At 44.0% G+C, this 12805-nt stretch overlaps 1 protein-coding gene and 1 pseudogene across 37 annotated transcripts in view; one reads left to right on the top strand and one right to left on the bottom strand.

Moving 5' to 3' along the window:
• Positions 1-4758: 4758 nt before the first annotated feature.
• On the bottom strand, positions 4759-8368 carry LOC115582099 (transmembrane protein 178A pseudogene; annotated as a pseudogene).
• Positions 8369-11941: 3573 nt separating this feature from the next.
• LOC115581961 (mitogen-activated protein kinase kinase kinase kinase 3-like) overlaps positions 11942-12805 on the top strand; it is a 79657-nt gene continuing 78793 nt past the window's right edge. For 31 of the 37 annotated variants that reach the window (XR_003984085.1, XR_003984087.1, XR_003984088.1 and 28 more), the window contains exon 1: positions 11987-12154. Coding sequence is in view for 6 of the 37 variants with exons in the window: in XM_030417726.1 (XP_030273586.1) it covers positions 12059-12154 (96 nt within the window). In the remaining 31 variants the exon portion in view is untranslated. Of the gene's footprint in view, positions 12155-12805 lie in introns of all 37 variants that reach the window. The other 6 variants (XM_030417708.1, XM_030417762.1, XM_030417574.1 and 3 more) reach the window with 5 other exon arrangements.

The raw sequence follows: 12805 nt of genomic DNA on the forward strand, positions 1-12805 counted from the left end.
ACAGAGAGACAGGTGAGACAGGAGAGACAGGAGAGACAGGTGAGACAGGAGAGACAGGTGAGACAGGTGAGACAGGAGAGACAGGAGAGACAGGTGAGAGACAGGTGAGACAGGAGAGACAGGTGAGACAGGAGAGACAGGTGAGAGACAGGTGAGACAGGAGAGACAGGAGAGACAGGTAAGACAGGAGAGACAGGTGAGAGACAGGTGAGACAGGAGAGACAGGAGAGACAAGTGAGACAGGAGACAGGTGAGAGACAGGTGAGACAGGAGAGACAGGAGAGACAGGTGAGAGACAGGTGAGACAGGAGAGACAGGTGAGACAGGAGAGACAGGAGAGACAGGAGACAGGAGAGACAGGATGAGACAGGAGAGACAGGAGAGACAGGTGAGAGACAAGTGAGACAGGAGAGACAGGAGAGACAGGTGAGACAGGAGAGACAAGTGAGACAGGAGAGACAGGTGAGACAAGTGAGACAAGTGAGACAGGAGAGACAGGTGAGAGACAGGTGAGACAGGAGAGACAGGTGAGACAAGTGAGACAGGAGAGACAGGTGAGACAGGTGAGACAAGTGAGACAGGAGAGACAGGTGAGAGACAGGTGAGACAGGAGAGACAGGTGAGACAGGAGAGACAAGTGAGACAGGAGAGGACAGGAGAGAGAGGTGAGACAGGAGAGACAGGTGAGACAGGAGAGACAAGTGAGACAGGAGAGACAGGAGAGACAGGTGAGAGACAGGTGAGACAGGAGAGACAGGAGAGACAGGTGAGAGACAGGTGAGACAGGAGAGACAGGTGAGAGACAGGTGAGACAGGAGAGACACGTATCCACACATGCCTTGCAAGCAGACTGGGAGTGTCACTCTATGGTCTGTGTGTGAGACGTGTTGGGAACAGTTTGCTGAGAGGTGAAGCTGCTGTGTTGTTGTGCTCCTAGCATGCTGGACCTGCTAGTGATTGTTCGTCCTCATCAATGGATTAAGAATAACAGTGAAGTCATTTCTGTCAGTACAGTGTGTTTTAAACTGGGGACACAGGAATGTCTGCTGTGTTCCCTCTGCAGTATTGCTCCATGCTAAATAACACGTCATGGTACTGACCCGTCCTTCTCTGCTTATGATGTCGGGTCATGTCTCATGCTGGTCCTACAGTGACCGTCACCATCTACAGATGTGCTTTGAACTGGTGCACAAAGCCAAAGTGAGTGAACACACAGGACATATTATTTTACACTCCAATGTGGCTTCAGTCTGATCGCCAGCTTATGTGATTGGCTATTTTACTGCAAAACACACGGTTTGCAGCAAAAATAGACTGGCAGGATTTTCCCTGTCTATCTACGTATCTACGTAACTCCAAGGCGAGCCACCTTCATCTTACTGGCTGCCGCCTTTGTAAATCTTAAATTCCTGACTTAATGGAATTGACTAAAAACCAGATGAATAAAAAAGTGTTTCATGGCGAGATTAAAAGCGGGCAGTGTGAGGGCCAGCCTAGAATCTAGGGCAGCCTTTACAGTTTGGGTTTGGGGGCCACAACTGCAAAAGCCCGATCTCCCCTGTGCTTCAGCTTTGGCCTAGGGGTGACCAAGATCAGCTGGTCAGCGGACCTGAGTGACCTTGATGGGACATAAGGTTTTAAAAGCTCAGTAAGGTAGTCTGGAGCCATTCTGTTTAATGATTTATAGGCAAACATTAAAATCTTAAAATCAATCCTAAAACGTACAGGGAGCCAGTGAAGGGAGGCCAGTCTGGGTGAGATGTGGCCTCGCTTGTGTGTTGCAGTTAAAAAACGAGCTGCAGCATTTTGCACCAACTGCAAGCGAGAGATGGAAGCCCCGCTAACACCAACATAAGGGGCCTTACAGTAGTTAAGTCAGGAAGTGATAAAAGCATGTATTAGCCTTTCCAAGTCATAGAATGATAAAAATGTCTTGACCTTAGAGAAAAATCTCAGATGGAAAAAGTAAGATTTTACCACTGAGTTCATCTGTTTGACCAGCTTAAAATCACTGTCCATTATCACAGCCACATCTTTCACAGCAGATCTTACATATGGTTCCAGGGACCACAGGTGCATGTAGAGGCATCACAGGCACCACCAGGTCCTAAGATCAGGACTTTCAGGAGTTTTATTCTCATTAAAGTGTAGAAAGTCTAAGGCCACCCAAGCTCTGGTGTCTGTAAGACAATCAAACAATAACTTGAAAGAGTTTGCATCCTTCTGATTCAAAGGCAGGTATATTAGAGCGTCATCTGCATAACAGTGAAACCAGATGCCATATTTTCTGAAGATGGACCCCAGGGGGAGAAGGTAGAGGGCAAACATAATGGGTCAGAGAATAGACCCCTGAGGGACTCGACAAGAGAGGTGCTGTGGAAGAGACGCAGTCACCAAAGTTGACAGAAAAGCTTCTGTCAGACAGGTCAGACCTGAAGTGTTCCAGAGCAGTGCCTTTAATGCCAACACGTTGTTCTAGGCGAGAGATAAGGATCCTATGGTCTACTGTGTTGCAAGCAGCCTTAAGATCAACAAGTATAAGAATGGCAGAATCGCCTGAGTCAGCAGCTAATAAAAGATCATTAAAAACCTTTAAATTATGTCACGTGACACAATGTAGCCAATCAAAGCACCACTGTGAGTGGGCACCACAATTAAAAGCAGCTTCCATCAATATGAACATTATTTAAACTAAATAGCATTCCAGGCTCACATTGAGCACAAACGTGTATGAGGACAATCATGACACCATTACAGCCCAGAATTGAAATTCTGGAAGGAAAAGCTGAAGCTCCCTGAACAAGAGAGAGTGGGGGATGTGGCATAAGAGGAAAGAGTGACTGTGCAGTTGTTAAGATTGTTTTTACACAGTATGTTGAGAATGTTAACATGTGAAATGGAGTTAACAAAAAGAAAAAAGGGGAAACTCAGGTTGAGCTGTATTTTGTTTTAAATTAAGCACTGTAGAGTCACGTTTTCAAAAGCTCTCTGTTATGTAGCCTATTTCATTTTAAAACTGAGCCCTTAGTTTACCTCAACTAGAAAGGAACATTTAAGCAGTACTTACAGTCCAGTTCAATGTGAAAACTGACCACACCGCTGAGAAATATGAATCTCAGAAAAATATAGAGCTGTACTTTTAATTATTACAATTAAATTGTCAATTGTTGCCAACATACAGATGTTGACACAACTATTAGGCAATTTCAATATAGGCTACTGTATATGGCATGCAAATCAATTAATGCAAGTCAGACATTATGAGGTTCCGTACCCTCATGTGACAAAATTTTCTCTGATTGGACCTCTTTGAATTTTAATTGAATACCCCTAGCTTAAACTATAACTTGTTATATTTAAACCTACATGATCATCAGTAGATAGATAGCAAGCAAACATTAATTGGTTTGCAGCTCAGTTACTCAATTACTAGTGACCAGCGCTAGCATAATGTAGCTCCTCTATGGTACCCAACATGGCAGCGACAACAAAAGACATCGTCAGAAGTCACGTGACTGCAAGGCGTCCAAAGGGTACAGTGTGTCCGTTAATAAATGCTGCAGCTTCTCAAGACCAAGTAAAGTCTCAGGCCCTGGAGGGAAGCTAAATCTCCCCTGTGCTTCCTGACTGTGTTCTTGAGCCCTAGAAATAAAACACAGTTTTCTGTCACTGATGTCTAACATAATGCAATAACTTGAAATTTAATTTCCAGAATTAAAATGAAGAAGATGACAAAGAAAGAAAGAACGAAGTGACAGACTATAAAAGGCTATTTTAACATGTCTAGACTCTGACAGTAACTCAATATGGGAATGTTTAAAACAGTGTCAGTGTCTTCTGCTGTCTGCTTTCTTCATGAACCACTATAAAAGTAGTGTTTGTATGCCACACACGGACAACAACAACAGCTCCAACAACATCGACAACAATAACAACAGCACCAACAACATCAGCAACAATATCAACCACACCAACAACACAAATGACATCAACAACAACATTAATAACACAAACAACATCAACAACAACAGCTCCAACAACATCGACAACAATATCAACAACACCAATAACACAAATGACATCAACAACAACAACAGCAAAAACAACAACATCAGCAACATCAACAAAAACAACAATAACACAAACAACTTAAACAACAACAACAGCTCCAACAACATCGACAACAATAACAACAGCACCAACAACATCAGCGACAATATCAACCACACCAACAACACAAATGACATCAACAACAACATTAATAACACAAACAACATCAACAACAACAGCTCCAACAACATCGACAACAATATCAACAACACCAATAACACAAATGACATCAACAACAACAACAGCAAAAACAACAACATCAGCAACATCAACAAAAACAACAATAACACAAACAACATAAACAACAACAACAGCTCCAACAACATCAGCAACAATATCAACCACACCAACAACACAAATGACATCAACAACAACATTAATAACACAAACAACATCAACAACAACAGCTCCAACAACATCGACAACAATAACAACAGCACCAACAACACAAATGACATCAACAACAACAGCAAAAACAACAACAAAAAGATCAACGATCATCAAATTACTGCGTATATATATATATATATCTATACACACACACATACATATATGTATATATATATATATATATATATATATATATATATATAAATGTATATGTGTATGTTTATGTATAAATGTACGTGTGTGTGTGTGTGTGAGTGTGTGTGTGTGTGTGTGTAAATCTATACATACATGTGTATGTAGATACTTCTATAGAGAAACAAACACAGAAGCTGGCTGCTGACCTTTACATCAGGACGTCACTGAGCCTTTAAGACCTGTGTGTGTGTGTGATCAATGAATATATGATGGAGGTTTGTCACATACAGGACACATTTATATTGTGTGTATTAGTGTTGCTGCTCAGATCTGAAACATTAAATACATGTTGCATGTATAGACATCACCTAGAGATCTAAACATGGACATCTGTAGAAAATAAGGTGTTAGTCATCATGTCTGATCCTCCCTGCAGGGATCAATGGACCTAACCTGATCTGAGCTCAGGCTCCAGTCTAATGCAGTGTAATGATATGTAACATAATGTAATGTAATGTGATTTGGACTGCTGTAATCTGATGTGTGGTCTGAGTGTTGTCAGGGTCCAGATCCTCTCTGTGTATCATCACTCTGACCTCCAGCACTCAGGTGGGCTCGCTGCCAGAGACTGCAGAGGCTCAAATTGCAGACGTCATGGTGACCACCACCTGCACACGATCCGCTTTATTATGGGGTCTACAGGTCAGAGTTCCAAGACCAGCATGAGACCAGTCCAAAACCAGTCTGAACCAGTATGAGACCAGCATGAGACCAGTCCAAAACCAGTCTGAACCAGTATGAGACCAGCATGAGACCAGTCTGAAACCAGTCTTAACCAGTATGAGACCAGCATGACACCAGTCTGAAACCAGTCTGAACCAGTATGAGACCAGCATGACACCAGTCTGAAACCAGTCTGAGACCAGCATGACACCAGTCTGAAACCAGTTAGAATCAGTATGAGACCAGCATGACACCAGTCTGAAACCAGTCTGAACCAGTATGAGACCAGCATGACACCAGTCTGAAACCAGTTAGAACCAGTATGAGACCAGCATGACACCAGTCTGAAACCAGTCTGAACCAGTATGAGACCAGCACGAGACCAGTCTGAAACCAGTTAGAACCAGTATGAGACCAGCATGACACCAGTCTGAAACCAGTATGAGACCAGCATGACACCAGTCTGAACCAGTATGAGACCAGCATGACACCAGTCGGAAACCCGTCTTAACCAGTATGAGACCAGCATGACACCAGTCTGAAACCAGTCTGAACCTGTATGAGACCAGTCTGAACCAGTATGAGACCAGCATGACACCAGTCTGAACCGGTATGAGACTAGCATGACACCAGTCTGAAACCAGTATGAGACCAGCATGACACCAGTCTGAACCAGTATGAGACCAGCATGACACCAGTCTGAACCAGTATGAGACCAGCATGACACCAGTCTGAAACCAGTCTTAACCAGTATGAGACCAGCATGACACCAGTCTGAAACCAGTCTTAACCAGTATGAGACCAGCATGACACCAGTCTGAAACCAGTCTTAACCAGTATGAGACCAGCATGACACCAGTCTGAAACCAGTCTTAACCAGTATGAGACCAGCATGACACCAGTCTGAAACCAGTCTGAACCAGTATGAGACCAGTCTGAACCAGTATGAGACCAGCATTACACCAGTCTGAACCGGTATGAGACTAGCATGACACCAGTCTGAAACCAGTATGAGACCAGCATGACACCAGTCTGAACCAGTATGAGACCAGCATGACACCAGTCTGAACCAGTATGAGACCAGCATGACACCAGTCTGAAACCAGTATGAGACCAGCATGACACCAGTCTGAACCAGTATGAGACCAGCATGACACCAGTCTGAAACCAGTATGAGACCAGCATGACACCAGTCTGAAACCAGTCTGAACCAGTATGAGACCAGCATGACACCAGTCTGAACCAGTATGAGACCAGCATGACACCAGTCTGAAACCAGTCTGAACCAGTATGAGACCAGCATGACACCAGTCTGAAACCAGTCTGAACCAGTATGAGACCAGCATGACACCAGTCTGAACCAGTATGAGACCAGCATGACACCAGTCTGAACCAGTATGAGACCAGCATGACACCAGTCTGAACCAGTATGAGACCAGCATGACACCAGTCTGAAACCAGTCTGAACCAGTATGAGACCAGCATGACACCAGTCTGAAACCAGTCTGAACCAGTATGAGACCAGCATGACACCAGTCTGAAACCAGTATGACAACACTGCACCAGTGCACCCCTGAACTGGTGCATCACTGTTAGGCCTTCTTTCAACGCCACTCCCCCAAGAGAGTAGGCCATCGGTGACATCACTGACCACATCAATGACCTTGTGTCACTCACATAAGAAAACAGCACACCGTCATGATAAACATCAACCATCGCTAGCATGTTAGCATCGAGACATTTTAGCCGTTCATGTGTGACTATCTTGCTAACAGCTTTCACAACATGTCCACCTGGTGAGTGGAAGACTTCAGTGGTAAACAATAAGTTCAGGGGCAGAGCGTGCAGGAGGGCAGGTACAGACAGGTGAGCCCGTCAATTCCTACAGGCGGATGATATGATTGGACGGTTTCTTAGACCACTGTCACAGCCACAGATACTGGATGTTTTTCAGATTTTTTCTCATAACATTAATTTATTTATTTTTCTGGATGTTGAAATAATTAAATAATATATAACCAACCCCGCTATAAGCTGACGTCAGCTGACAGAGCAGCTGTTTCACCTGAGTGTACCTGAGACAGTTCATGAGCTCAGTCTGAGCACAACACCCTGCTACAGTACTACACAGTACTGCAGTACTGCAGCACTACACAGTACAGTGTAGAGCTGCAGTACTGTGTGGTACTGCAGTTCTATTGAGCAGCACTACAGTACTACACACTGTAGTACTGTAGTGCATATGAATCCAATAATACATTAAATGTGTGTGTGTGTGTGTGTGTGTGTGTGTGTGTGTGTGTGTGTGTGTGTGCGTGTGTGTGCGTGTGTGTGTGTGTACTGTATGTGATGTGTGTGGCGGTCTGACCCCGGTCGATGAGCTTGTCGATGTCCGGGTCCAGGCTCTTGAAGTAGCACTTCCTCCACAGGCCGGAGTGTGTGGAGAACAGCGGCCTGCCGCACTCCGTCTCCAGGATGCCCATCCCGAGGATGGCCCGCCAGTTCTCCAGCAGCTCCTCCTCTCTGCTGCCCACATGAACGGGCTTCATCAGCGCCACGTCCCGCTGCCGGGCCCCGCCGCTGCCGGTGTCCACCAGCGGCAGGTGGTAGATGGGCATCTCCCGGTTCTTCTGGTCGTTGGAGTCGGAGCCGTGTCGGTCGCAGTTGTACTTGTGTCTGCGGGTGTCGGTCTCGTACCAGTGGTCGGTGGAGATGGCGGTGACCAGCAGCAGCAGAGACAGCACGCTGAGCGCGAGGCTCACCGCGGACACTGTCACCGTCACCGGCCGGGCTCTCTCCATGGCCGGGACATGGAACGAGCCGGTCCCGGTCCCGGTCCCGGAGCAGGTCCCGGTGTTGGCGTTCGCTCGGTTCCCTTCGCTGTTTCCGTTACTGGGCATCTTCTGCTGCCATCCTCGCGCCCGTCGACCAGGCTGCTCTTAGGATCGCGTTGTCATGCCGACTGAAGGACCGTCAGAGCTGGGTCAAGGTGACGGCAGGTAGCACGCACACACCGGAAGTTCACTCACACAGCCTTCAAAATAAAACGGTTAAAGTGTAGACTTAAGACTTTTATTCATCCCACATCAGGGAAATTCCCTTGTGACAGTAGCAGGTAGACATACATACATACAGACATACAAAGTACAAGACTTAAAAATACTAAAAAATACTTAAAAAGATTGACATAAGAGAGAAAAGATACAATATAAAAAGGACTAAACGCTATGTGCATTATATGCCTTTAAATAAAGTGTCAGAGTATTGCCTTGTTGAAGGTTGGATGCATAAATAAATACAGTGTGTTTAAATACAGTGTTTGAAAAGAAACAGACTCAGTGTATGAATATAAATATGTAAAAAAATAAAATAGTATTATTGCACATCATAATTGCACAAGATGGCGGGGGTAGAAGTGTAAGTATTGCAAGATAAGTAGGTGCTGATGGTGCTGCATTATATTGTTTAGTATTTGAGATGACTTCATTTAAATGAACTTGGTCAAAGAGACTCTCTGGAAGGTGGCGTAAAGATCATTCAATGTTGCTCTTCACAGACAAACCCAGATATATCTGCTGAAAAAAACGTATTTTAGTGAGAATCCGATGGTGAAATTAAAGAAGTATTTTATGACGGCATCATGTAAATAATACATTATAGACATGATATAATACATTAAAGGCACCACAGGGTAAACCTGATGACAGAAACATGTGCAGAAATCAGTTTTCTGATTTAAATTCTTCCAGATAAAATGCTAAATGTCACTTTTGAGTTGCTGTGTTAATGATGAGTTTTAAAACCGTAATATTAAATATACTTCCTTCAGTCTCATCTCAGATCAGCTGCTCAATTTCCCTGGCCTTGAAAGACCTTGAAAGTGCTGATCGCCACTGAGTGATAACAGGTACGGTGATCAGACACAACATGAAAAACACTGACAGTTCAGGTGAACAACATGAATCATCTTCTTACACAACAGTGCAGACCAACTGCACCCCCCATGGCAACATCCCTCCCTGATGGCAGTGAGACCCAGCATGCACCCTGACACTCCGCAAAATCTACGTGACAAAGAGCTCAAAGTGTCGATCAGATCGAGCATCTTTGGGACTTCCTGGAACAACAAATGGAGAAGCCACCTGGAAACACCTGGTACTCAAAGTATCTGCCACCTGTGTCCACTAGCGCCAGACACCACCAGGCATCCCAGAAGTCCTGCGTGCATGCCCACCAAAACAAACGTTTAAAAACTCGAATAGAAGAAAATGAACAAAAACATCTGAAAACACGTGAATGTCAAAATCTAACACCTTGAACATCGAGTCTTATTGTGAAATCAGAGACCGGAGGTGCTGATGTGACGTCACAGCGGCTGACTTGACCATGTGGAACGTCTCACTGAGCTGGGTGTGGACTCTCTCTCTCTCCTGCTGTCTGTCTATGTCTCTCTCTCTTCAGCTTCTGCACACCAACTCCGATTGCTAATAATAATGACGATTATATAACAGTCTAATACTGGCAGTATATATATATATATATATATATATATATATATATATATATATATATATATATATATATATATATATATATATTTATGAATATATATGCAACATTTGGTAAACGAATGAAACATCTACAAAGTCATCATTATGCTCTGTAAACCATAGAACAGAGCCATCATAAGGAGATTTAGGGCTAAACTAAGCCTATTTCACTGTCAATGTCACACAATCATGTTGCTTCACAGAAGAAGCCAAATGACTTGTGTAATCATTGTCAGGTGTGATCATGGTTGACAATAGATGGTGATTCTTTTGAATGTCCAAGATCCTGCTCATTAAGTGATTAATTATTAAGTGATTGGTAACATCAGGGTTTTGTCACTGAGGCCACACCACCAATTGGTATAAATTCAAAGTCTCGAGAAGTAGTCTTGAAGCACATGTTGCTTTTTGAACATGGCTAAGGTGAAGAAGGAGCTAACAAGTGAGCAAAGGGTCTGAATAAAGGCCCTGTTTGATGCTGGCTGGAGTTACCAGCTAACCCTGGTTAACCCTAACCCTGACGTGAGATGCATTCTGACTGCAAAGAAACTTTCAGAAAGGCAATTGAAGCATCTCAAAATTCTCAGTCTTAAGGACCAAAGAAAGACCTCACAAGAACTGTGTGACGAGATCAACATCACAATGACTAATGTTGCAACAGTGTCTTCAGAACTGTTTGTCAGAAACTGGGATAAGGAGGACTTGTTGGCATAATAGCAGCAAAGAAACCATTACTAAAAGAGAAGAATAGAGTGAAACCCCTGAAATTTGCAAAAGAATACAAGAAATGGACAAACAAAGGTTGGTATAAAGTGTTGTGGACTGATGAATCCAAGTAAGAACAGTTTGGCAACAAGTGAAGAGTGTATGTTCGACGGAGGGAGGGGGAAAGATATCAAAATGACTGTCACTTGCCAACAGTTGAGCACAGAGGGGGTAGTATTATGGTCTGGGGTGCCATCTCAGCCTCAGGAACAGGTGACTTGGTGAAAATTGATGGCATCATGGATAAGAAAGTATACCACAACAATCTTGTGAGGCACGGAGTACCATCTGGTAGTCATCTTATTGGGCCTGGATTTGTTTACCTAGAGGACACTGACCCTAAACATTCTTCCAACTATTGCCAGAACTACCTGCGACATAAGGATTCTGCTGGAACATTGGAAATGATGGACTGGCCCCCTCAAAGTCCAGACCTCAACCCCATTGAGCAAATATGGGGTGATCTGGAAAATAAACTGGACAGATCTATTGTACATTCAAAGGAAAGCCTTTGGCTTGAGTTGCAAAAGGCTTGAGATACCATTAGTGTTGAAGTTCTCAGGAAATATACTGACACTATGCCAGAGAGATGTGCTGCTGTAATTGCTGCAAAATGTGAGTATACCAAATGTTAAAGTAAAACAGTAGGACTCACGTCATCTGATATGTGTTGTGCTCAGAGCAACTGTCTGCAAGTTTCATGAACATTGTGAAATCATGTTTTGGAGGCAAAAAAAGGTCAAGATCAGTCAAGTGTAAATATAATTTTATCCATCAGTCTAGATATGATATATATAATATAAACATGTAAGGATGTTAATGATAGAAAGATATAACAATGCTGACAGTGTATCAATGGAGTGTCACATAACAAATGTTTGTTTCATTCTTAAGAGTGTCCATGAAGCAACAAAACGAAGAAGAGTATTTGTGTGTTTTTATCTCCGAGGTTTGAACTGTTGATGTTGTGACTTTGTTCTGAAAACTCACAAACAAACAGTGAACAATCTGTAGCTGTACAAAATAAAAACAGGAGTCTAAAGATCACAGAATAATAACTGCTCATTACACCCAAAAGGATTTGTGGATTTAATTTCCAGAAGGTACCTCAACCCATCAGTGTATAAAAGAGCTTCAAATTGATCATCACTGTATGACGTCACTCTAATATTCCCAATTGTTAGTTTCATATAGATTGTTTCATAAATTCCCACTTCTCCCACTGCCCCTGAAGGCATCCTCGTCCAACCAGCCAGTCCATGTGTGGAGCAGTGCGCATGCGCCCTGCTCGCGGAAGAAGCCATGTTCCAGTTGTGTTGACAACGTCTGTTAGTGTCTGTTTGTCCGGCGCGGTCCTGCTCGCTTCGGTCTGAACAGCCGGGAAGATGAGCTGCTGTCCGGACATCTCCCGCAGGAACCCGCAGGCCGACTTCCAGCTGATCCAGCGCGTCGGCAGCGGGACGTACGGTGACGTCTACAAGGTACGTCACAGACTGTGTACCGACTCTGTGTTAGTTTAGCAGCGGCTAGCTGTGTGACGCCTCATGTGTTAGGGACAGCCTGTTTCACCTGTCGCCAGGTGTGTCTGCTCCTCCTCTCACGTTGTGTGTTGTGCGCGTTCACTCCCGCGTCTCATGACTGTGAGGTGTTTCTCAGCTCCAGCTCTGATTGGCTGTGATGGAAACACTCAGGTAAATGTTCTCTTCAGGTGTCAAAGATGACGCGTTGAGCCGTCTCAGCATCTTTCTCATCCTACAGTAACCATAGCAACACGCTCAGATTCCCCCATGTCAGCACCTGACCAGTACTGAGCATGTGCAGCCCTCGACAGAGATGAGAGAGAGAGTGAGCTGTCTCACTCCACATCAACTTCCGTTATCAGCACCTGAATAATCAATGTGTCATTGATCAGGCCTAAGGTCTTCTTGATGTGTTCTGCTGAGGTATATGATCTATATGATCTGTTGCTTTATACTGTTCGCTGTCTCTGTGGCGGGTTGGTGACGATGTGAAGGAGCGAACGTGCATATACAAACTGATGCAGGTGTAAAGATGCTGACGAGCATCGTCATATGTAATCATATTTGTGTCATATATAATTATATAAGTTCATATATAATCATATAAGTTCA

This window comes from Sparus aurata, chromosome 1 (genome assembly GCF_900880675.1).
Source record: "Sparus aurata chromosome 1, fSpaAur1.1, whole genome shotgun sequence".
Classification (NCBI taxonomy): Eukaryota; Metazoa; Chordata; class Actinopteri; order Spariformes; family Sparidae; genus Sparus; species Sparus aurata.